The 25,884-nt window shown below is 36.4% G+C and overlaps 2 protein-coding genes across 2 annotated transcripts; both read left to right on the forward strand.

The window, feature by feature from the left end:
- Positions 1 to 2,485: 2,485 nt before the first annotated feature.
- LOC109239248 (GDSL esterase/lipase At5g08460-like) lies at positions 2,486 to 5,498 on the forward strand. The gene is made up of 5 exons (XM_019405790.1): positions 2,486 to 2,906; positions 3,341 to 3,468; positions 3,546 to 3,785; positions 4,636 to 4,891; positions 4,987 to 5,498. Exons 1-5 carry the CDS (start codon positions 2,558 to 2,560, stop codon positions 5,217 to 5,219), a joined length of 1,206 nt encoding a protein of 401 aa, XP_019261335.1. The 5' UTR covers positions 2,486 to 2,557; the 3' UTR covers positions 5,220 to 5,498.
- A 16,642-nt stretch (positions 5,499 to 22,140) lies between these two features.
- LOC109239255 (phosphatidylinositol 4-kinase gamma 4-like) lies at positions 22,141 to 25,623 on the forward strand. Its single transcript, XM_019405801.1, has 2 exons — positions 22,141 to 24,120; positions 24,991 to 25,623. Exons 1-2 carry the CDS (start codon positions 22,861 to 22,863, stop codon positions 25,366 to 25,368), a joined length of 1,638 nt encoding a protein of 545 aa, XP_019261346.1. The 5' UTR covers positions 22,141 to 22,860; the 3' UTR covers positions 25,369 to 25,623.
- The last annotated feature ends 261 nt before the right edge of the window (positions 25,624 to 25,884 follow it).

Here is a 25,884-nt window from a genome sequence, read left to right on the forward strand (position 1 = left end):
GTACAATCTTACTTGGGTGCCACCTTCAAATTCTACTTCTAACTCATGCAGTACTGTTTCTGTGTGTTCTTTGTCTGATTCATGTAAACCTAGTTCCTCTTCTAGTTCTGAAAATGATTTTTGTCTTCCAATGTTAATAATTACATTTATAATAATGCTGATGTGAATGATATGAATTACATTTGGCATCTAAGACTTGCGCACATTCCTTTTGCAAATATGAAGCATATTTCTGTTTTGTCATCTTCTCTTGCCTCTAGACAGCCATTTCCTTGTTCTGTATGTCCCATGGCTAGACAAACTAGGCTTCCCTTCCCTGACAGCTCCATTAGTACAACCAGACCTTTTCAATTAATCCACATCGATACTTGGGGACCCTATCACACACCAACCTCTTCTGGTTCAAGATATTTCCTTACCATTGTTGATGACTTTTCTACAGCTACTTGGACACATCTACTGGGTTCTAAAATCAATGATTTTTCCATGATCAAATCATTCTTGGCAATGGTCTAAACTCAATTTAATTTTACTGTACAAACCATTAGAAGTGACAATGCTTTGGAGCTAGGTTCCAGCCATGTTGGCTCTTCCTTTTTCAGTCTACATGGGATTATCCATCAAATTACTTGTCCACACACTCCTCAACAAAATGATATAGTTTAAAGAAAACATAGAACCCTTCTTGAAGCTTGTAGGGCCTTGCTTTTTCAGTCCAAATTGCATGTCATTTTTTGGGGGGATTGTCTTTTGACTTCTACATACTTGCTTAATATAATTCCATTTAGGATTCTTCAAAACAAATCTCCTTATGAGGTATTGTATGGTAAACCTCATAATTACTCACATTTGAGAACCTTTGGTTGCCTTGCTTATGCTATTGTTCCTATTCCCCAGAGAGACAAACTCCAACCTAGAGCAATCCTTAGATTTTGACAAGTTGAATTTTCACCCATTGTTTAAATCAAATCGATTCAATCTAATTCTTACCCTGGAGTTTCAACCAGCTTTTGGCACAGACAACAAAACAGGAGATTAAGATGCAGTGTTCTATATGATCTTAACACCTATGTGCTACCAATGGCAAAAATTACATTCTGCAATTAGGTAAAAACTTTTATGTATATACACTATATATTGAATCCCCTTAGTCTTTTGTGTGTTTGATTTTTCATATTTTGATACCACTTAACAAAATCCTTAGCAATATATGAACACTAGTATAATTGAGAGAGAAATTGAAAAATAGTCAGATTTACAAGTGGTCATTCAAAAATAGCCACAGTTTCAAAAGTAATCGAAATTTAGCCACTTTTCATGTAAAGATAAATCTGAACAAAAATACTGTTCAAAATCCGGAAAATACTCCAGCATAAGTATATTATGCAGTATATTATACTGGAGTTCCAGTATACTCTAGTATAATATACCGGTCCAGCATAATATGCTGGAAATTCATACACAGGTGCACCGATCTCTGGTATATTATGCTGGAACTTTCCGTGTTGCAGCAAAATAGTGGTTATTTTTCAATAACTTTGCAAACGCTGACTATTTTTGAATGACCAGTTCGAAAACTGCCTAGCCCTTGTTATTTTACTATAATTGACGGCGACGAAACTAAAGATTATCCATAATATTAGTAGTACACGTGACTAAATTGAGAATTTTGCATCACAACCCATCTTTAGGAGACGTACTAAAATACACACCAAAAAAGAAACTAATATTTGGTCTAAACGAATTGCAAGAACTGTTGATTTCCTTTTTAAGTAAAGTGATTTTAGTAATGTTGAAGAATAGTTATTTATGAACTACTAAAGAGTCAAATTTAGCACCCAAAAATACAATGCATCTAACCTATCCAGACTTGGACAAGTTGAGCACATTTCTTTTTAATCAAAAATTAACTTAAATAGTCGTATATCCAAGTGTTTAAATTTAAAAATATTCAACGAATGTATAATATATGTATAATCCTATATAATCATCATATAATCTATGTATATTGGCCAGAAAAATAAAAACTTAATTGGACCGGCTATTTATGTAAAGATCAACCTTATTTTTTGTTCACTCATACCCCGATCATTAGGAAAAAAATTTGTATAAGACATTAGGGGTCAATAAAAAATACAAAACTTTTTCCAAAAATAGAAACATATATAATATGCATATACTCGTATATAATCATCGTATAATCTATGCGTACTGGCTAAAAAAGTAAAAAGTGATTCGGACCAGCTATTTATGTAAAATCAACCTCATTTTTTTGTTCATTCATACCCCAAACATTAGGAAAAAATCTTTTATAAGACATTAGGGGTCAATAAATAATACAAAAAATTTTCCTAATAGAATACATTTTATTGGTGTAAAAATAATAGGACAATTTGCCGGAGGAAAAAAACAATAACAAGACAATTTAAAGATTTTTAACATATATACATCTCCTTCAGTTGGTTACATTTTCCCCGCCAGAAGCCGTTTATAATAGTAGCAGTTAGTTATATACTGCTTTTCTTCTTCTTTCTCTTACTCTTTCTCTGTTTCTACAATGGATTTCTCTGCAATCAAGATTCTGTTCATCTTCATCTTCATTTCTTTCATATACCCAAAAACCTTAGCTCTCATTTACCCTCAAGATCTCATAACCCATGATTCTGTTTTTGATTTTTCACCATTTTCGCCATCTTTTTCGATATCTCCACCTCCGATTTTTCCTCCTACTACAGAACCTCTTGTTCCTGCTCTGTTCGTAATTGGTGATTCGTCAGTTGATTGTGGTACCAACAATTTTCTTGGAACTTTTGCTCGTGCGGATAGGCTTCCTTATGGACGTGATTTTGATACTCATCAACCTACTGGACGTTTCTGCAATGGAAGAATCCCTGTCGATTATCTTGGTAATTTTCTTTTTTCAATTTCTTGAATTGGGTTAGTGAGATTTGTGAAAAAGTTGAGATATTTTCAATTGGGTCACTGAGATTTTTGAAAAAGTTGAGAACTTTTCAATAGGGTTAGTGAGATTTTTGAAAATGTTGAGAATTTTTCTGTTGGGTTAGTGAGATTTTGAGATTGATGCTGGTTAATTGATTGATAGATTGTCTGTGAGAAAAATGATTCATTTCATTGAAATGGTTGTCTTTAGCGAGTTAATTTCTTGCTTTTTATCCTCTTAAAAAGTAAAAACTCAAAATTTTAGTACTGCTTTTGTGAAGTCTTTGTTCTTATTATTATTTATTTTGGAGGATTGAGCGATAAATTCTTGCTATATTCAGCGGAATTTATAGGTAAAGATTGCTAATTTCCATTCTTTTTGTGGATTTAATTATATCAGCTGCGCGTCTTGGGTTACCATTTGTGCCAAGTTATCTAGGGCAGGCTGGTTCAATTGAAGACATGATTCTTGGTGTTAATTATGCTTCTGCTGGTGCTGGCATTATTTTCTCAAGTGGCTCTGAATTGGTAAATTTATGATTAATTTTATAGTTAGTAGATGATTTTGATGCTTAGTTACTTAAACAAGATTAGTGTTTATGCAGGGTCAGCATATCTCACTTGCACAGCAAATAGAGCAGGTTACTGACACTATTCAGCAATTTATAATGACTATTGGTGAAGAAGCAACAGCTGATCTGATATCAACTTCTGTGTTCTACATTTCGATTGGAACCAACGATTACATTCATTACTATCTCCGCAATGTATCTGATGTTCAATCTGTTTTCTTACCCTGGAGTTTCAACCAGTTTTTGGCACAGACAATGAAACAAGAGATTAAGGTGCAGTATTATCTTAACACCTTCTTTTATTGTCTTCTGTGACTTTTAGATGTATTGAATTTTGCAGTTTTGCTGCTAGAATTTTGCACAGATTATGAGACACCTATATGGCCAAAAACAGCTGAATATTTACATATTTAGGGACAGGGCTAAATCCAGTAATTGATTTAGCAAAATTAGAACAAGAAGAATATGATTTCTTCAACTTTTATTGTCACTTAAACCATTCACATTTCCTTTCTCCTCTTTGATGATATCTTGAAACAGCAACAAACTATTCTATGCAAGCACTATTTGCAACTTTACCTCAAATACCTTGCTCACTTTATCGAGGATATGACCCATGATAGAAAGACGTGCAGGTCGAGGATTAGGGTTGAAGGTTGACAATTAGTAGTGTGTTCCTCCTAGGCTTACCAGTAGTACTAGGACTATTTTTGTGTTATTTTATTCATGATTCTTTACTATTACATGTTGTGTCATTCGCGCACGTTACCTTAATGTATTGTTGTTACTATTGTTTTCTACTTGTCACCTCATCTCCACTGTGCCTTGAGCCGATGGTCTATCGGAAACAGTCTCCCTATCTTTATAAGGTAGGGGTAAGGTCTGCGTACACACTACCCTCCCCAGACCCCATTCATGGGAATACACTGGGTTCGTTGATGTTGTTGTTGTTGTTGTACCTTGCTCACTTTATCGTGCTCTAACATGTTTCGATTCCCCCTACTGCTCTACTGTTCTTCCAAAATTCTTTAGTTCAACAGGTTTATTCTGCTTCTATATATGTCAGTAATGCTTTCTAAACCTTTCTCTAGGAATTTATCTAATGTATATACTGGTGGAACAGAACTTGTACAATGCAAATGTCAGAAAGGTGGTTGTAATGGGACTGGCTCCAATAGGCTGTGCTCCTTATTATCTTTGGCTATACCATAGCAAGAATGGACAGTGTATAGAATCCATAAACGACATGATACTGGAGTTCAACTTTGCTGTTAGATATATCGTCGCTGAACTCAATGAGGAGCTTGTTGGTGCCACTGTCATCTTCTGTGACGCGTTTGAAGGTTCAATGGACATCATTCAGAATCACGATCGTTATGGTGAGCGATCCCTATAATCTATATAGAGTCATTTGACAGGACGTGTCACAGTTAGATGTATGCAATCTAACATTTTTCTTCATTTTTCACTATAGGTTTCAATGTTACAGATGAGGCTTGCTGTGGTTTAGGCAAATACAAAGGCTGGATCTTGTGCATTTCCCCTGAAATGGCATGCAGTAACGCCTCGAACCATATCTGGTGGGATCAATTTCATCCGACTGATGCTGTTAACGCGATCCTTGCTGACAATGTATGGTCCGGCTTACACACACCTATGTGCTACCCAATGAACTTACAGGACATGTTAGCTCAAAGCACCAGATAATTGGACCAAGACACATTCTCATTCTATGCATATTAGCATTGTCATTTCTGAATATATGATCACTGTATAGTTGATATAGCATTCTTTTTGTGTTCTATTTTTGCGATTATAACGCGGAGAGCCTTGTAAATTTCAGTATTCCTTTCCAGCTACAGCACAAAAACTAGGAAATGTAGCTGTGATATGTCTGCAATGACAAAACTCATTATGTCAGTACATTCAAGTCATTCACTACAAGTGTAGTATACTTCAGCTTGAGAAATTTCTCAACTTACCTGAGAAAAAGGCCTATAAACCAATAGGTGCAAACATATAATAAGATGAATCTAACTTCTTAGCAGATATTTATCATAGTAAGAGAGTCAAATTTAGCCAAAAACAGTATAATTCATCCAACCTATCTGAACATTTTTAATGATGTCCAGTAGTCCAAATTGATTTACAAGAGTCCTTTTGTTTAGCTTGTTATGTATATTCTTTTTCTATATTTTCACACATCCCCTCTCTTGAAGGGAAAAAGACATTCTAACATTCTCGTTACCAACTTGTTCGGGATAGGGCGTAGTTGTTTTTGTAGTTAAATAAAGTATGAGAAATTGAAAATTTTGGTTTTGAGTTTGAGTGGTTAGATGATGACCTGTTGTTTAACTTATATTATTAATCTAACTCATCTTGATCAATGATAATTGAGTTAGGATTTATTCATCAACTCTACTAGTTTTGACCTATCTAAATTTAACTCAATAAATCACCATGAAGAAGAAAAATAAATTGAATCAGTCTTGGTCAAAAAATTCGGTGAAACACTCACTAAAGGGGCACTAACATGGTATTCTCTTTTACCTGAAAATTCTATAAATTCTTTTGCTGAGCTTGCAGATTTATTTATCAAAGCACACTCGGGAGCTCAAAAAGTTTAAAAGAGAATGGAAGACATCTTTAAAATCAAGCAAGGAGATTCGGAGTTGCTTAGAGAATTCGTGGACAGATTTCAATGGGAAAGAATGACGTTGCCACGAGTACCTGACAATTGAGCAGCCATAGCTTTCACCAGCAATTTGAATGAGAAAAGTTCAGAAGCTACGAGGCGACTCAAGGAAAGCCTTCGAGAATTCCCAGCAACAACGTGGAATGATGTCTACAATAGATACAGTACAAAAATGAGGATTGAAGAAGATATTTTACGACATAAAACAGAAGAAAAAGTAAGCTCAAGGCGTGTGGAAAATGAAAAAAGATCTGGTAAAAACAGGTACGAGCTATATATGGGACCCGCGAGAAGAGACTCACGAGCAAAGCGAGACAGTCAGAGGTACAATCACAGGTCGAGGAATAAAGAATCAGGCTCGACTTCAAGATTTGGAAATGATCGGAACACACGCGGGTCACGAGATGATGATGGAAGTCTAAAGGCAAGGTTCGGTAGTTATAATTTCAACGTAAGCACCTCTGAACTCGTAGCTATTTTAAGAAGCATGTGAGATAAGGCACGATGGCCAAAGGAGATGAGAACAAATCCAAAAAGACGAAACCCTGATCATTGGTGTGAATTCCACAACGACCACGGGCATAAAACAGCAGATTGCTGATTTCTGCAGGGTGAAGTTGATCACTTGTTAAAACAAGGGTATCTCACTGAGTTATTCAGTGAAAAAGGTAAACAAGCATACATGAAGAACAGGCAGGAGCCTCCTAAACCACCCTCACCCAAAAGAACCGTCAATATTATAAGTGGGGGCGAAGATATCAATGGCATCTCATATACCGCAACTAATAAGGTCTCCAAGATAACAATCACTCATGGGAAGCGAGTACGACAAGTCTTGGAGGAAGAAAGTATTACCTTTGATGACGCAGATGCAGATGGCATACTATTTCCACATAACAACGCACTGGTAATATCTTTACTTGTACATGACATTAACGTGAAACGAGTTTTGATTGATCCAGGCAGTTCTGTAAACATTATTTTGATAAGAGTATTGCGCGAAATGCAAGCAGAAGATAAACTGGTTCCAAAAGCGCATACTTTGTCGGGATTTGACAACTCTAGTGTTGTAATTAAAGGCGAAGCAATACTTACTACATTTGCAGAAGGCGTCGTCAAAGATACCAAATTTCAGGTCGTAGATATGGAAATGGCTTACAACATGATTCTCGGAAGGCCATGGATCCATGACATGGATGTTATTCCATCAACCTTACATCAAGTTATTAAATTTCCATCACCATGGGGAATATGCCAAATCAGAGGCGATCAACTGACATCTAGAAGCATCAATTCCATCGCAAATTCAAATGTTAAGGGAGAAGACAAATAGCAATTACAGAATTCAGGTGGGGGACATGGTGTCAACCTCAACTGAAAAAGGGAAAACAGATGTGGATTCAAGACCAGATACCATTCAAGAACCGGAGGAAAACCAGAACATCAAAACAACGATAGAAGAGTTAGAGGCCGTGGTTTTATTTATACATTGGCCTGAGAGAAAAGTGTATATAGGAGCCAATCTTAGCCCGGAGGTAAAGCGTAAGTTGATTGAATTTTTAAAAGCTAATGCAGATTATTTTGCTTGGTCCCATTCTGACATGACAGGGATACCACTGGAGGTCACGACTCATAAATTAAACGAAGATCCATCATACCCTCCAGTCAAGCAAAAGAAAAGAAAGCAAGGAACTTTCAAGAATCAAGTGATTCAAGAAGAGGTCCAAAAATTGCTAGAAATTGGTTCAATTCGTGAGGTAAAATATCCTAACTGGTTAGCTAACATTGTTGTGGTTCCTAAGAAGAACAGTAAGTGGCGAGTCTGTGTAGATTAAACGGACCTTATAATAAAGCCTGCCCAAAAGATTCTTTTCCTTTACCGCACATAGATCAACTAATTGATGCTACTGCAGGACATGAGCTATTAAGTTTCTTAGATGCATATTCAGGCTATAATCAAATCAAAATGGATCCAGAAGATGAGACAAAAACTTCTTTCATAACAGACAGGGGGACTTACTGTTATAAGGTAATGCCCTTTGGTCTTAAAAATGCAGGTGCAACGTATCAAAGGTTAGTTCCCCAAATGTTTCAAGAGCAGTTAGGTAAGACCATGGAGGTATATATAGATGATATGCTAGTTAAGACTCAGCATTCAGAAGATCATATATCGCATTTGTCTGACACGTTTAAAATTTTACGAAAATATAATATGAAGTTAAACCCAAAAAAATGTGCATTTGGTGTGGCATCAGGTAAGTTTTTAGGTTTTCTTGTATCTAACCGTGGTATTGAAGTGAATCCTGCACAGATTAAGGCCATCGAAGAAATCCCTGATATACTTTCAAATAAGAAAGAAGTTCAAAGATTGACAGGAAGAATTGCTGCTTTGGGAAGATTCATTTCTAAATCATCGGAAAAATATTTTAAATTCTTCTCAGCCCTTAAGAAGCAGGATCATTTTGAGTGGAATGAGGAATGTCAACAAGCACTTAGGAATTTGAAAACATACTTGTCAAATCCACCTTTGCTAGCAAAACCAAAGGCTGGGGAGAAACTTTTTATTTATCTTGTTGTTTTAGAAGTTGCGGTAAGCGCTGTTTTGGTTCGAGAAGAACAAGGTAAACAATCCCCTATCTATTATGTTAGTAAATCTTTGTTAGATGCAGAGACACGGTATCCACAATTGGAAAAACTAGCACTTGCTTTAATCATGGCATCTAGAAAGTTAAGACCATATTTTCAATGTCATCCCATTGTTGTAATGACTGCATATCCCTTACGTAATATATTGCATAAGCATGAATTATCAGGCAGATTGGCTAAATGGGACATAGAGCTAGGTGAATATGAAATCACGTACCTACCTAGAACAACAATAAAATCCCAAGTATTAGCCGATTTCGTGGCTGACTTTAGTCAAGGGATGCAATTAGAAGCAGAAAAAAGAAGTACAGATACTTAATGGGTCCAATCCAGGTACGTGGACTTTATTCACTGATGGCTCATCTAACGTAAAAGGTGCATGTTTAGGAATTGTCTTAGTACCACCTACGGGTGAAACTATTAGGCAAGCTATTAAATGTCACTCCATAACTAACAATGAAGCGGAGTATGAAGCTGTGGTTGCAGGTCTAGAATTGGCACGAGAACTTGGAATAAATCAAATAGTGATCAAAAGTGATTCACAACTCGTGGTTAATCAAATGCTGGGGACTTTCACGGCCAGAGAAGCAAGGATGCAACAGTATTTGGAAAAGGTATGGGAACTGATTAAGCAATTTCAAACTTGGAAGGTCATACAAATACCAAGGGATAAAAATGTTGAAGCAGATGCCTTAGCTAATCTCGCATTCGCAGCTGACGTAGCAAATGATGCAAACGCCTCAGTTATACATTTATTTCACTCAGTTCTCGAACCTGATAAGAACGGGGTAAATTTTAATCATTTAACTTGGGATTGGAGGAACGAAATTGTTTCTTTTTTGCAGCATGGTACCATCCCTGGCGATAAGAAGAAAGCTTATGCGTTGCGAAAGAAGGTTGCTCGATACTGTTTACAGCAAGGTAACTTATATCGGAAAATATTCGGTGGTCCCTTAGCAAGATGCCTCGGACCTTTGCAAACGGAGTATGTAATGAGAGAAATACATGAGGGGCATTGTGGGAATCACGCAGGAGGAAGATCACTGGTGAGAACCTTGATTAGAGCAGGTACTATTGGCCCAAAATGGAAGAAGAAGCGGAGAGTTTCGTGGCTAAATGTGATAAATGCCAGAGGTACGGTAACAATATGCACAGACCAGCAGAATTATTACATCCAGTCATTACACCGTTGCCATTTATGAAATGGGGAATGGATATAGTAGGGCCATTACCTCAAGCGAAAGGATAGGTAAAGTTTCTACTCGTACTTACTAATTATTTCACTAAATGGGTGGAGGAAGGAGCATTTAAACAGGTGCGAGAAAAGGAAGTTAAGGATTTCATTTGGCGAAATATCATCTGCCGATTTGGTGTACCAAAAGAAATTGTATCTGACAATGGCCCTCAATTTATCGGAGCTCAAGTCACAGAGTTTCTTGAGAGTTGGCAAATTAAAAGGATTACATCTACACCATATCATCCAGTGGGAAATGGACAAGCAGAATCAACAAACAAAGTCATAATCAACAATTTAAAGAAACAACTAGAGGAGTCAAAGGGTAATTGTCCTGAAGTGTTACCCGGAGTTTTATGGGCATATCGCACAACAACAAAAACGAGCATAGGAGAAACACCCTTCTCTTTAGATTATGGAGCCGAGGCATTAATACCGGTTGAAATAGGAGAACCAAGCATAAGATTCTCACAAGCAACACAAGAGTCTAATGATGAAGAGATGCGGGTCAATTTGGATCTACTGGAAGGTAGGAGAGAAGCTGCGTTAATAAGAATGGCAGCACAAAAACAAGTGATAGAACGATATTACAATAGGAAAGCTCGCCTAAGATTCTTCAAAATTGGGGACTTCGTGCTTAAAAAGGTTTTTCAATCTACAAAGGCAGCCAACGCGGGTAAATTAAGTCCAACATGGGAAGGACCCTACAGAGTTCGTGATATTGCAGGAAAAGGAGCATATGAATTGGAAACAATGGAGGGGAAGGTGCTTCCTTCACATTGGAATGTTGTTCGTTTGAAGAGATACTACTTCTAAGGAAAAACCCACGGTCAGGTATCGCCATGTTAGATTTTATTTTTTGAATTGTTAAAAATTTTACTAACGATTTTAGATGATAGGCAAAACGCTAACCCGTACTAAATGATGAGTCACGACCTGTAAGGCAAAATGGAATAAACTAAAATTCCTGGTCCAGGGTTACAATTATTCTGATAGAAATATAAATGGGTTGAGCAGTCTTCATCTATAATCACACCTCCGAGTCCCGTATGTATTTCCTTTTCAGGAAAAGGACAAAGCGAAAGAGACTATCAAGTGCTCGAGGCTTCATACTTTAACACTTAAACACTTGGGGGACTACATAGTATATACAATCACGTGCATAAAAAAGGCAAAGAAGATTCAGGAAAAATCAAGCCTAGAAGAGTCAAGTGCAGAGTGACAGTTACGAAGTCATGGCATCCATCATAGTATTCTTTCCCATGAGAACAATGGAGTCACCTCTCAAACCCTTCCTAATGTTTTGGAGCTAAGGGGATCCAATATACCTCAAAACAGTTAGGGTAAAGACTATGTACTAAAACGGGTTATAAGGAAAAACCCTGTATCTATTGTTCTTCTTTTGAAAAAATCTGTTACAAGGAAAACAGTTACGAGAAAGTTATAGATGTAATTCAAATTCATGTAAAGTATTATTCAAAACTTGTCAAGGTTCAGAAATAAAAACTTGTCAAAGTTATTTCAAAGAAACATGTGTGTTCCTATTTCTTTTATCATATGATAACACCATTATGAAGTTGAGACGTCTTCTTCATTAAGTGTCAAAATATAAAAGGGCCCTCTTTTATGAAACTCATGTTATTTTGTCATGAGATTAACAGAAGCATTTTCAAAGAACAAAAATGCAGACTATTCTTTAAGTCCTTGAAAATAAAAGCCAAGAATAGAACAGACGGAAGTTTAATGATAATAAAAACTTCTTAATATTTAAAACTAAAGACTAAGTATAAACTTAGTCATCAAACTGTTTATACAAAATGCCCCATGACATGACTTGGGGACTTATAATAACCAAGGGCTTGATTACCAAAAAGTTTCAAAAGAATCCAAGGACTTTAAACACAGTTTTCCAAACAGGTACCTGCAAAAAGGGAATTTAAACCAAATTTAAATCTTTTCACTAAGAAGAAAGAACTGAGGAAGGATCAACAGCGGGCTCAACTGGAACAGCATCGTCAACAGAGGCAGGTTGATCTTCAATGGCAGTAATTGGTGCATCAACGAACGAAGTCTCAGCCTGGCTTGCAACAAGAGGCATGGCCGAGCTTGAAGAAGGTGCGGTACTCGATGCAATTTCAGCGTTCATGGGGACTTCAACTACGAGAGTTTCTGCCAAGGAAGTTTCAACCACGGGAGCTTCACCCACGGGAACTTCAATCGCGGGTGAAGGGAAGTCCAGTGGTTGTTGAGCTTTTTCAATGGTCTCCATAACTTTAGCTAACTTTGACTCCAGATTGAAGTTTTCTTGGCTAGCTTCGACTAAAGCATCACGCCGAGAGTTCAGAAAAGCCCAGCTTACATCAACGGCAGCCTTATCTTCAAGAAGCTCATAATCTCTTTCCCAAGAAACAATTTCACTCTTGAATTCTTCATTTTCAGCCAAGGCTAAGTTATAAGAGGCTTGGAGAGAAGCATGAGATTTTTCTAAGGCAAGCACCTTACCATCAGAAGTTTGTAGATCTTCTTGTGTCTGAGTCAAACTCTGCATCAGATCTCCAGCATAAACTTGTTTTTGACTTAAAAGAGCTTTCTACTCTCTATTCTCTTCACTTGCCTTAGATAATTGCTCTGAGAAAGAAGATTCGAGACGCTCTCTTTCTTTCTCTCCCTGACTTGAAGAAGCCTTGACAACCGCAAGCTCTAAGGATAATGCTCTTATCTGTTGTTCCAGGTTATTCTTGTTCTCTTGCAAATCTTCTATAGTAATTTGTACACTTTCAAATTGTTCCTTCCAATTAGCTGCTTCCAACTGAGAGTCGCGAGCTACCCTCTCTGAATCAAGAACAGCCTTTTCAGAGTCACGTGCCACCTTCTCTAATAGAGAAACTCTGTTCATCAGCTCTGTGCCAATGAGATTGGCCTGAAAACGATAAAAAAGGAAAATAAGAATTCTAGAGAGAAAAAAAATTTGCAAAGTAAAGGAAAGAAGGAAAATACCTTCAAGGTAGCATGAACTATGTCGTTCATCAAAGTGAGACAGCTATGGCTATTCATTTTTTCTTTCTCGATTGGGCCAATCAAAGGCTCAAGCCAAACATCTGCCTGACTAGATTTCCTCAAAAGGTTGTTGTTAGCCGGAACTTCAATAGTCACGCTCCTCATAGCAACACTTCTACTTGTAGAGCCCCTTTCTGTATGATGGGCAATAGAAGGAGGAGAGGTAGAAGAACTAAAAACAGCAGAGGAAGGAACAGAAGCAGATGGAGCAGGCAAGGAAGGGATAAAAGGCACGGCAAGAGAAGGAAAATAAGGAATTGAAGATATGGGAATTGAAGAGGAAGATAGGGGAAGTTCATCCAAAACAGGCCCTAACTCACCACTCTCGAAACCACTAACAAAAAGCTGGTTAATAGAGTCACGAGTGTCACTAGGGGTAGCAACGTCGTCATCAGAGATGAGATGAACAGGCCTAGTAGGTGAAAGATCAGGAGAAACTTCAGCTTCGTCAGAGATGATACGTCTCCTAACTCTTGGCCTTGTCATCAAGGAACCACCCTCACCTTCTTCCTCGGAGTCATTCTCTTCAATGGTTTTTCTTTTCAAGAGTATATCCTGATCCCTTTCCAAGGAAATTTGAGTTCCTGAAGAGGAACAAGAGGCCACAACTGCTTCAGCAGTAACACCTCGTATAGCAAAACCTGACAAAGAGAAGGATGAAAGTTAGGGCAATAAAGGGAAAAAAATTTTACATACGAGAAAGACAAATCTTACCGTGAGTTTTTACTTTCCAACCAAAACGATTGGAAATATATTTCCAAGACCTAGCCTCCATAGGCGCGATCTTCAATAATTTATCTACCCAACCATGAAAATTGGGAACGACAACTCCTATGGTGGCTAAAAAAATAAAGTTAAAAAAAAATTGATAAACTCGAAAGAAAAAGGTACGAGAAGGGATGAGAGACTTACGTGCAAAGTTCCACTTATCAGGAAAGGGAATATTTTCTTCACCCACTAAACCGACTATGGGGGCAGCAACAAACCGGGCATGCCAGCCACGATCCTTATCATCTTCTGGGCTCACCAAAACCCTCTTACTCCTAGCCACTAAGGTAAAAAAGACGTTGCGAAAAAGTCTAGGGGTGTAGAGATGAATTAGGTGAGGGAAGGTGCAATTAACATCCGCCAAATTGGCTAGATGTCTTAAACAAGCAACAACCCTCCATACCAGCGGGCCAATTTGTGCTAAACAGACGCTGAAGAAACGACAGAAATCGAGGATTACTGGATCAATAGCTGGTTTAAACCCAAGAGTAAAAGGGTATGTGTAAACAAACGAGAGTCCAGTCATATAAGAAGTAATCCTTTGATTTGGATTAGGGATTACAATGGGAAAATCGTCATTCCAGTGGCAGTCTTTGCGAACTATGGGAGCTAAAACCTCTGTAATCAAAGTGGGGTAAGCGTCGGCACGATCCAGACCGGAAACTTGGCTTTGAAGTGGTTGTCTATCATGATGAAAAGATAAATCGTTAGGGACTATCTCTTCTACCAAAGGCTCATGTAATGGTTCAGAGGGTTCCTTGCCCTTAGAAGATGATTTTTGGGTAAAAGAACCTCTAGTTCTAGAAGAAGGACCAGGGCTAGGAGAAGGCATGGCATAACCACTACCACGAGAGGATCCTAAGCTACAAAGTCTACCACCCCTTCTATGTCTAACAGGGGCATTGGGAAAGTTGTCTAAAATAGGAACTCTCCTAGGGTTGGGTTCGAAGAAGACATGATGAGGAAGAAGAAGAAGTGAACAGAGATTTGCACAATTCAAATGATCGAAAAACTATTATGTGGTAAAAAGTAAAAGGTAAAATTATTTATACTGATGGGCAACCGTCAAAAGCAAAAATGCGGTAATGGAAGGGTCATAATAATGGTAATTGGTACTCCGTGAATAGTGGAGCTGTAAAAAAAGGGCCTTGAGAAGGGGTACAAACTGCAGAATTGATAAGGAGTTGACACGTGTGAAAAGCATTAAATAGAAGTGACCATTGAAGCGTCGATCTTATCATAGCATTAAAGGTGTCAAAAATTCTCCTTTAATGAAATTCACTTCCCAAATATTCATCTGACGAATAAATGGAAAGTGGGGGGACTATCTGTATTGGGAAAAATTTAGTTTGCATATTGGAGATGACGTGGCATGACACATAGACTGGTCAAACAGTCAAAGAGTTAAGGTTAATTAAGAGGTACGAGCAACAACAGATACGAGCAAGGAAAATAGAAGAGGCATGAGCAGTCGTACAAACAATTCAACACTCGTATCTATTTAAGACATTTAAAGCTCAAAGATCATGAAGAACCAAAGGAATGAATCTGACAGCAAATAAGAGTCCCGATACAGCATTTAATAAGTATTAAATACTAAAAACGTTAGAGAATATGTATTTAATGTATATGATTGTGTAACGTAGCATTTAAAGTCACTAATTGCTCATAATAACCTTATTATGACAAAGGTAAGGTTCATATCCTCGAAATAGCTATAAAAGGGGAAGGAACAAACAGTTGTAGACATGAAACACTACTGAAATATATCTTGATTTGCTTGCTTTTCTGATCATATTATTCGAAGATTTCTTTCTTTACATATTTTTCTGATTATCAGCAACCTGTATTCTTCTAAATTCTAGCTTTGACTAAAAATCTAATTTTTGATTAAACAATAACATCTTGAATCTTTGAACTATATTAGTCTTTGCATGGTAAAAATTAATTAGCGTCCAGAGTTTATACTATACCATATTAATTATCATAGTTAAGTGATAAATTAATTTGAGAATATATATTAGTTAACTATAGTGTAATGATAATCATATTTGCGAAAAGATATATATGTATTTATTGGATGATATAATCAAAGAATAAGAGAAAACATTTTAGTTTGGTAATTTAACAAATTATTAAAAAGGAATACGTAAATAAAAAGTTGATTTAGATTTTGACGGGTTGAGTTTTCGCCCGTTATTTAAATCAAATCTATCCAATCTATATGGATCTATGATAGTTGAACTTTGACTTATTTATGAATTCAATTCATCTTGACTCATCCAAATCGTTGACGTCTAATAAACCAACCAAGAAAAACAAGCGAAATTTTAAAAAAAATTGCTGCTTTCTTCAGCTTGAAACTAGTCACACATTTGAACATACAAAAACAAAAGAAAAAGAGCATAAATATAAAAAGATAAATTATAAAGCTGAGAAAGAGAGACAATGTCTGACTTAAAGCCACCCTCAACGGTCTATGGGCAGTGAACCGACAAGTGCGCGCGCTTGTCATTTTTTTAAAGCTTCAAAATATGCCAAGAGAAAGCATATGGGCTTCTATTTTTCTTGTTTACGCCTAATCATACTAATTTATCATGTTTAAGTGATTAATTAAGAAAAATTATATATTATTTAATTAAGACTCAGTGATAACTATAAGAATAAAGATGATTATGTATTTATTAATTTAGTGTAAACAGGACCTATCCTTACATGTAAGTAGTGATCGCAAAATGAATAAAAAATAGTTGTCCATCTATATTATCCACTAAACAATTGGTTCGATAATCAACTTTTTAAAAATGGGTTAAATATGGATCATATTTATATTATACGCTTAAAAATGGATAAGCAACGGATAAACAATAGATTTAACTTTTACATTTGTAAAGACTCTAATCGGGGGTTCCTCAAGTTTGGGAAACTGAAATTCTCCCAAAAGTGATCATATTCAAGAAGTCATGGATAATATGTATATATCCATATTATCCGCCAATTAACTCATTTTCTGTCAATATTAAATACAGGTCAGGTCGGGTATGTTATACGTCTTTTGTATTAACCCTTTTCGACCCGCCTATATCCTAATCAGATATGACCAGTGCCGGAGGCATGTGCACTCAAGGGGTGTCGGAAAATTATACTGTTTAGCTCGGTAACTTTTTTTTTAAAATATGTGTGTATATTATATAATGACACCCCTTGACTTCTGGTGAGTTTATCTCTTTATATTTTAACTCCCCTCAATATAAATCCTGGCTCCGCCACTGAATATGACCTGTCTGTTTATCACCCCTACATGTAATTAATTACAAAAGCACCTATCCTTTTATATTGCTTCAAAATATGCCAAGAGAAAAGGACCGTTGTTAAGTGTAGGAGCCTTCGGCGGTCATATCTTTTGAATCTGTTGTAAGCTTGCGAAGATAATATCTTTATTTTTCTACGCGATACATTAAGCTTTCGTTACGTGCAGGGTCTGGGAAAAACCCGGACCACAAGGGTCTATTTGTACGCAACCTTATCCTGCATTTCTGCAAGAGACTGTTTCCACGGCTTGAACCCATGACCTCCTGGTCATGGCAACAACTTTACCAGTTACGCCAAAGCTCCCCTTCTAGTTACCAGCAACTGATTTATTAGAATAAAAATTCGAAAATAGAAAATACGTTTAAATTCACCAATTGCTCCAGCATACACTCTTTTTTTTTTACTTGAAAATTAAATGGGAAAAAGAGAATGCATTATTATTTAGTCCTATAACATGGATACGCACCTCAATTTGTTCCATTTATTAGGCGATCTTTTAAAGTGAGATTTCTACTTTATATCTTTGTTATTATATTTGAGGACAATAATCAAAAATTTTGAGTTACTTAATTAATAAGATGCAAGGTTCAGTGAACATCTCCACTTGTCCTCTTTTATTTTGTATTGTTATAATATTATAATATTATACAAAGAAATTTTCTTGTAGCTTGCAATTTCAACACACTGATTCAATGTTTGCTAAAGAAAGGAGACAAAAGACCGTGGATACATCATTAAGTTAAACATAAATTAAACCATAATTCAGAACTTTAATTATACGAGTAGTACTATTCTTTTCCTTGTTGGATATCTGATAAATACATTAAAAGTACTTTATTAACATTATTGTACATTTTGATTGTACTTCAGATCTAATCAATTTATTCTTTGGTTGAACCTTTAAATTAAAGATATTTCTACTTCTAGTTATGGCTTCTTGTAGCTTAGAGTTGCAAGAATTCAATATTAAAAGAAAATGATGTAAATTGGTTATAGGTAATTAATATAGCCCCAACTTTATATAGTATATCTCCTTTAAAAAGAAAATAAAAAATTCTTTCACAAATTACCCTGTTTTTACTTTTGTTGTAGCTTGAAGGGCAGCCTTGGAACAACATAAGATTGTGTCTCTGTGGCTTATATGTAGGGGTGTCAATGGATATTTGAAAACCGACTAACCGCACCGAACCGATTTTTAGGTTTCTTTTAAAGAAACCGTATGTTTTTATATAAATCTGTAACCGTACCGATAATTAGGGTAAGTTTTTTATTTTATAAAAATAAACCGAAAAAATACCTAACCGTACTGAATAAATTTTATATGTAAAAAATATTGTAAAAAATATATTTATATAGCAAGTCTAAAACGAATAAACATTAAATTTTTCATTGGGTCTTGGAATTATGAAAATTGTTACAAGCCAACAAGTAATTAAACTCAAAATACTAATTCCTAAAATCTATCATGCCACTTATACTTAACTAAGTTATTTCAAGTATCTTTATTAGCAAGACACAAAGTGTTCTAGCGATTATGAGTAGAAAACTACAATGAATTGAATATGTTTCCTTTCATACAATTTAGATTTATCTTTTTGCATATTTAATATAAACTTTATTCTTGAGTCCCGGCTTGGTTAATATCTTTCTACTCGTGTGATTTATATTTTCTTTGCTTTTACTTGGTTTCTTTTACGTTGTTGTCGAATAGTTGATGGATCTATACTCTAGCCATCTTTCATGTTTTTTTAATTCATTACCCTTTAAACAGTAAAAATGTCTAGAAAGTTTTGGTAAGTCCTGTAAAAGAACATATGTTATTGCATTCTACTTCTACTAGTGAGTTTTACACATGATATTTTAAAAAAATACCGAAAATTAACCGAACCGTACCGATACCGAATTGAAACCGACATGATTGGGACGGTTTCGAAAAGTCTAATTTTGGTTATACATAATAGAATAACCGAGAAATTGGTATGGTACAAATTTTATAAAATAATCGTCCGAACCGAACCATTGACACCCCTACTTATATGTCACAGGTTCGAGCCGTAGATCAGTCACTGATGCTAAAATTAGGGTAAGTTGCTTGTATCACATCCCTTGGGGTACGGCCTTCCCCGAACCAAGTATAAATGCGGAATGATTCGTGCACTGGCAGTTGCGAAACCAGAAATTTATTTCAAGGGTTCAGACTTGAAAGAAGTTAAAAAAATCAAGGGGTATTCTATATATGTTTTATGCATTTAAAATCAATAATTTACTTATATACACACTATAATTTTTTGTAATATTCCGACAAAGGGTGATCAACCTTTAGCAAAAAGTAGTTTCGCCCCCTGTGTGCACGGACTACACTTTTTACTTTTGTCGCAGCTATTGAAAGAAGAGCAAAATAAATAAATAAGTAAAGTAAAATAAAAGGAAAAAAAATCAGGGGAGCATTTCTTCTCGTAGACATGAATTAGCAGTAATTGTTAATTTTCGAGAGAGATTTTCTGGATATGTAATGCTAATTTGGAACCCATTCCTGGTGCCACGTTGTTTACTATGTCACTCCAATATTTGCTACTTTTTTTTTTTTTTTTTCTATTTTATTTTGTGCACAATACACTGAATTAAAAATAAAAAGTTCAATTAACATGCTTCTATTATAAATGTTTCCAGAAATATGTTAAATTTTGATTTTGCACAAACGATGAGTATATAACTATAAGGAATGACTGTAATTTTTATTTTGTCAAAGAAGTGAAACAATTTTCCTAGAGAAGGACTTATCAATTGTAGCCTAAAGATACAGAAGATAGATTACAATATATAGTACTCGATAGATTACAATATACAGTACTCCCTCAGTTTCAATTTAGATGAGTTAGTTTGGCTGGGCACGAAGTTTAAGAAAAAAAAAAGACCTCCAAAATTTGTGGTCTTAAAAGAGTAAGGGGTAAAAACTTTGTGGGTCATGACATTTGTGCGGTTATAAAAGTTTCTCCTTAAGGGTACAACAACAACAACAACCCAGTAAAATCCCACAAGTGAGGTCTGGGGAGCGTAGTATGTACGCAGACCTTACCCTTACCCCGAAGGAGTAGAGAGGCCGTTTTCGGAAGACCCGCGGCTCAAGATAATAAGAAAAACAAAAAAGAGAGAATATTAGTTTCACTACAGAGATCATATGAAAAATAGGAACATAAAATGCAGAAGCAAAAATGCAAAACAAAAAATGATGGCTAGTAAATAGGTCTTGCACCGAAAAGTGAAAATAGTAAGACACGACAATGCCCCTAACTATTTCAGACAAAAACCCTATCAGACTAGGCTCACAACAGTACACGGTAACGCAAGACTCAGCTACCTCCTAGCCTACAACCGTAATACTCGACCTCTATAACTTCCTATCAAGTGTCATATCCTCGGGAATCTGAAGCCTCGCCATATCCTGCCTGATCACTTCTCCCCAATACTTCTTAGGTCGCCCTCTACCTCTTCTCGTGTCCTCCACAACCAGTCGCTCACACCTCCTTACTGGAGCATCTGGGCTTCTCCTCTGTACATGTCCGAACCATCTGAGCCCCGCTTCCCGTATCTTGTCATCGATGGGAGCCACATGCACCTTCTCCCGAATATCATCATTTCTAATCTTGTCCATCCTAGTATGTCCGCACATCCACCTCAACATCCTCATTTCTGCTACTTTCATCTTTTGGATATGTGAGTTCTTAACAGGCCAACACTCAGCCCCATACATCATGGCCGATCTAACCACCGCTTTATAGAACTTACCTTTGAGTATCGTTGACACTCTCTTGTCACACAAAACTCCGGATGCTAACCTTCACTTCATCCATCCTACCCCAATACGGTGTGCTACATTCTCATCGATCTCCCCTCCCCGTGGATAACCGAACCAAGGTACTTGAAGCTGCCTCTACTTGGGATAACCTGTGATTCAAGCCTCACATCCATGCCCACTTTCCCCGGCTCAGTGCTGAACTTACACTCCAAGTATTCAGTCTTCGTTCTGTTTAGCTTGAAACCTTTAGACTCAAGAGTCTGTCTCCAAACTTCTAGTCTCTCGTTAACACCGGCTCGTGACTCAACAATCAGAACTTTCTCCTTAAGGGTAAAATGAGTAAAATGAAAAGTTTAAAGTTGAATTATTTCCAAATTTAGAAATGTGTCATTTATTTTGGAACTGACTAAAAAGGAAAGTAACTCATCTAATTTGAAACGGAGAGAGTATTTAATTTCATAAAATAATAATTTAATTTATTTTTTGTACGAGATTATTTTAAAACCAACTTTATGACAGTCTTTATAATAATATGACTTAATAGCCGTAAAGAGAAGGTAAATAACAACAATTCACCCCAATTAAATTACACGAACGTGCTCAATAAAGTAGGTGAAAAATCATAATATCTCGATTCAAATCACAACAAAAACCAAAAATACGTAGGTAATTTTTTTTATTTTGCTTAAGGATTGATGGATAAAATTACTCAATACTTACGTTGGTAGGAGATAGCAAATTCAAGATGCTAGCAAATGACACGAACACCACCGTCATAATAAATTAATTATTTTTATCTCAATTAATAAATCAACTAATCTCAATTCTAACTAATTGTGGCAGTTATATCAATTTTTATGTCCATAATGCTTTATTTGGGTTCATTTTACAACTTAAAAAAAAAAAAAAAGATTTCCAGATTTTTAATTAAGAAAATGATTGAAAAAAAAATCTTCTTAGTTCATTCATACATAATTTTATTGAAAAATTATTCCTTGGAATCTTATTTTTTAGCCAAAGTTTGAGTGACACTGACACATGAATAAATATTGAAATAATTGTTATATGTTGAAATAAAGCTAAACGTTGAATAAAGTTATAAATTGAAATAAAGCTATGCTTCTAAATGCTCGTATAGTCAAAAGCAAATTCCTAAAGCAACGGCTATAATTCCGCTCATTCCACTCTTCACCTTCTCTTTCTCCCTCATCGACATTTCTACCGGAAAACTTCAAAAAGCCGGCGAATAAACCGGATACAACTTTGAATTTTCCGATATCCAATTCCGGGAAATGCAGGGAGGATAATAATAATTATATTCAAAAAAACAATATATCCTTCCATGCCATGTAAGTAATTATATAAGCTTTTCTTCATTGACCATTTTGCTTTTTGATTCTTTCTACTGGTAAAGAATCCACTCTATTGTTGAAAAAAAATAGCCCCAGTGCGCCCCATTATTCTCACTTCTCACATTCTTGAAAAAATTTCCAAAAAAAGATTGAACCTTTGAAGATTTGTTCAGCTTCTTGATCTTCTAGCTTAGTATTTCTAAGGTAATTTGGATCAATTTCAAATTGGGCATTTCCTATTTCACTGTTTAGGTAATGCTCTGTTTGTGTTTCTGAAAGATAATAAGAAAGTTTGAGTCTTTATTAGTTTTTGATTTTATCTCTTTTTGGTGTATCCTAAGTTAAAGGTTGAGTCTTTTGGTAAAAGGGGTTCAAATTTCTTGCATTTTGGACATTGTTGATGCTTTGTTTAGGATTTTGAACAATTGCATAGTCATCAAGGAGAAAAGGGGCTAGTTTTGTAAAGCCTTTGTTGTATAATCATCACAATGTCTGCTGTGGATGTGGCTTTGAGTCCGGTTCAAGACGAGTCTGTCCGGTCTACGAGACATATCTATGGCCCTTTGGCTCTTTGTACGAATGAATCGATTGTAATATACATCACTGTGGCTGGTTCTGTGATTCCAATGCGCGTGTTGGAATCTGATTCGATTGGTGAAGTGAAACTTAAGATCCAAACATGTAAAGGTTTTGTGGTTAAGATGCAGAAGCTAGTTTTTGGAGGTCGAGAGCTAGCAAGAAATGAATCTTTGGTTAAGGACTATGGAGTTAGTAATGGGAATGTTTTGCATTTGGTCCTGAAGATATCTGATCTTCTTGTTATCACTGTTAGGACTACTTGTGGGAAGGAATTTGAATTTCCTGTTGATAGGCATCAAGACATCGGGTACCTAAAGCGTACCATATTGAAGAAAGGCAAAGATTTTGGTGAGGAACTTAAGGTTCATGAGCTTTTCTGTAATGGTGAGAAGCTTGAGGATAAGAAGCTCATTGATGATGTTACTGCTGATGCTGTGATTCACTTGTTAGTTCAGAAATTTGCAAAGGTTGGGGCTAAGCATGTCGAGAGGGACGTTCAATTCTTGGAACCTGTTGTTGTTAATCCAAATATAGAACTGCCATCCAATATTTGGGACATGATCAGCTCTGCATGTGATGGGTTGACGAAAGGAAATAGACCGATCAGATCATCTGAAGGGAGTGGAGGAACCTATTTTATGCAAGATGGATCTGGCAACAAGTATGTTGCAATTTTTAAGCCCGTAGATGAGGAGCCGTTGGCTGTGAATAATCCTCAAGGGCTACCTTTATCAACTAATGGTGAAGGGTTGAAAAGGGGAACCCGAGTAGGAGAAGGTGCATTTAGGGAAGTTGCAGCTTTTCTACTGGATCATCCGAGGAAGAGGGGACACCGATCATTATCCAATGGTGAGATTGGATTTTCTGGTGTGCCTCCTACTGCTATGGTTCAGTGTTTGCACAATGGATTTCATCATCCTAATGGATTTGAGTGGTCGTCAGAGTACATTAAGTTTGGTTCACTGCAGTTGTTTATGAAGAATGAAGGAAATTGTGAGGATAGGGGTCCTGGGGAATTTCCTGTGGAGGAAGTTCATAAGATTACTGTCTTTGATATAAGAACAGCAAATGCAGATAGGCATGCTGGGAATATTCTTGTGAGCAGAGAAAGGGAAAAAGGGCGAATCGTGCTTACTCCAATTGACCATGGCTACTGCTTGCCTGAACATGTAAGTGATGATTTTGTTCGTCCTTATAAATGTTGTTTGTGAAGGGGAGCCTTGGCGTAACTGGTAAAGTTGCTGCCATGTGACCAGGAGGTCACGGGTTCGAGCCGTGGAAACAGCCTCTTGCAGAAATGTAGGGTAAGGCTGCGTACGATAGACCCTTGTGGTCCAGCCCTTTTTTTATAAATGTTGTTTGACAAATTAGATGTTAAGCAATGCTTTCGAGCTTATGATTGCTTTCTTGTTAGTAAATTTTCATTTTCATAAACTTGGTTATTAAGGCGTGGAAGTGCTTAGAACTCATAAGTGAACAAATGCATAAACTTCATTTCTGTTTCTTTTCCCGATGTTTTTCTTGCCTTGTGAATACTTCTAATATTTTGGTCATGTGTAATTGATTGTTCTGGTCTGGAAGTAATTTGGGGTTTAGCTTTGATACCAAAGAATATGTTCTCAGCCTGCCTACGCATTACTTGTAATTAATCAGGATATTAAGAAAAGTATGCTTACCCTGTTGATGAGCTTAATAATTGCTCAATATAATGTACTAGGAATAGGGATGGTTTAACTGGACATCGCCTCTCCTACCTTTAGGTCTCGGTCCCTCCTCCAAATACATAGAAGTCTTTGATATTAACATTTGATGTTACTTTTTGACGCATTAAGTTGCACTCTCATTTTGGTATCTTATGATCTGTGATATACTGATATCGCGATATCTGTGTCACACTCATGATTCATCATGTCCCTCTATCGGTTTGATAGCATTTATACTAATGGAAGTTCTACTTGCTTTCAACGAGTTATTCTAATAACTGAAGTTTTCTTCTCTTACAATTCAGAATTTTCCACTCACAAATCTGTGTTTTGCAGTTCGAGGATTGCACCTTTGATTGGCTCTACTGGCCACAAGCGCGTCAGCCTTACTCTCCAGAAACTATTGAGTACATCAAATCCCTGGATGCTGAACAAGACATTGTTCTCCTTAAGTTTTACGGATTGGATTTGTCTGCTGAATGTGCTCGTACTCTTCGTATCTCAACCATGCTTCTGAAGAAAGGGGTAGAGAGAGGACTTACACCCTTTGACATAGGAAGCATAATGTGCAGGGAAACCTTGAACAAGGAATCTGTTATCGAGGAAATTGTTCGTGATGCTCAAGATTCTATGCTTCCCGGCATGACTGAAGCTGCATTTCTCCAAACTGTCTCCAAGCTCATGGATATCAAGCTTGAGAAGCTCAAAATATAAATCTTTCCACGGATTGTAAGTATATGTATCTGTTGTATGTATATAGCATTCAGTCCATATATATAAAAATGGACTGAATGAAGAGATAGTAAAGGTGGATGACTGACTTTGTCGTCTATGGTCAGAAACCTTTTCCCTCAACTTCTGCACATTACCAATTTGATGGTTTTTCAAATATGGATTAGAAGTTGCAATATGCAATAAATAATAAATAAAAATAAACTGTTACTATAAACAGTTGTCTTTGTATCCTTTCTCGACGAGTAAAGTGATACTGACTTATTTGAATAAGGCAACTTTGTAACACAAATTCCTTACCTGTTTTGAAATTTTATGTATTACTAAAGGTTCAAAGAAAGCCAGTAAACGATTAAAAACATAGTGATACAATAGAATTGGTGTCTGGATTATGGTTTACTTAGTTTTCTGTGCTGCAATTCCTTATATTCTCTGTGGGATAGATAAAAAGGGAAGCCGAGTGCACGAAGGATCCCGCGTTTACGCAGGGTCTGGGGA

This window comes from Nicotiana attenuata, unplaced genomic scaffold, assembly GCF_001879085.1.
Source record: "Nicotiana attenuata strain UT unplaced genomic scaffold, NIATTr2, whole genome shotgun sequence".
NCBI lineage: Eukaryota > Viridiplantae > Streptophyta > Magnoliopsida > Solanales > Solanaceae > Nicotiana > Nicotiana attenuata.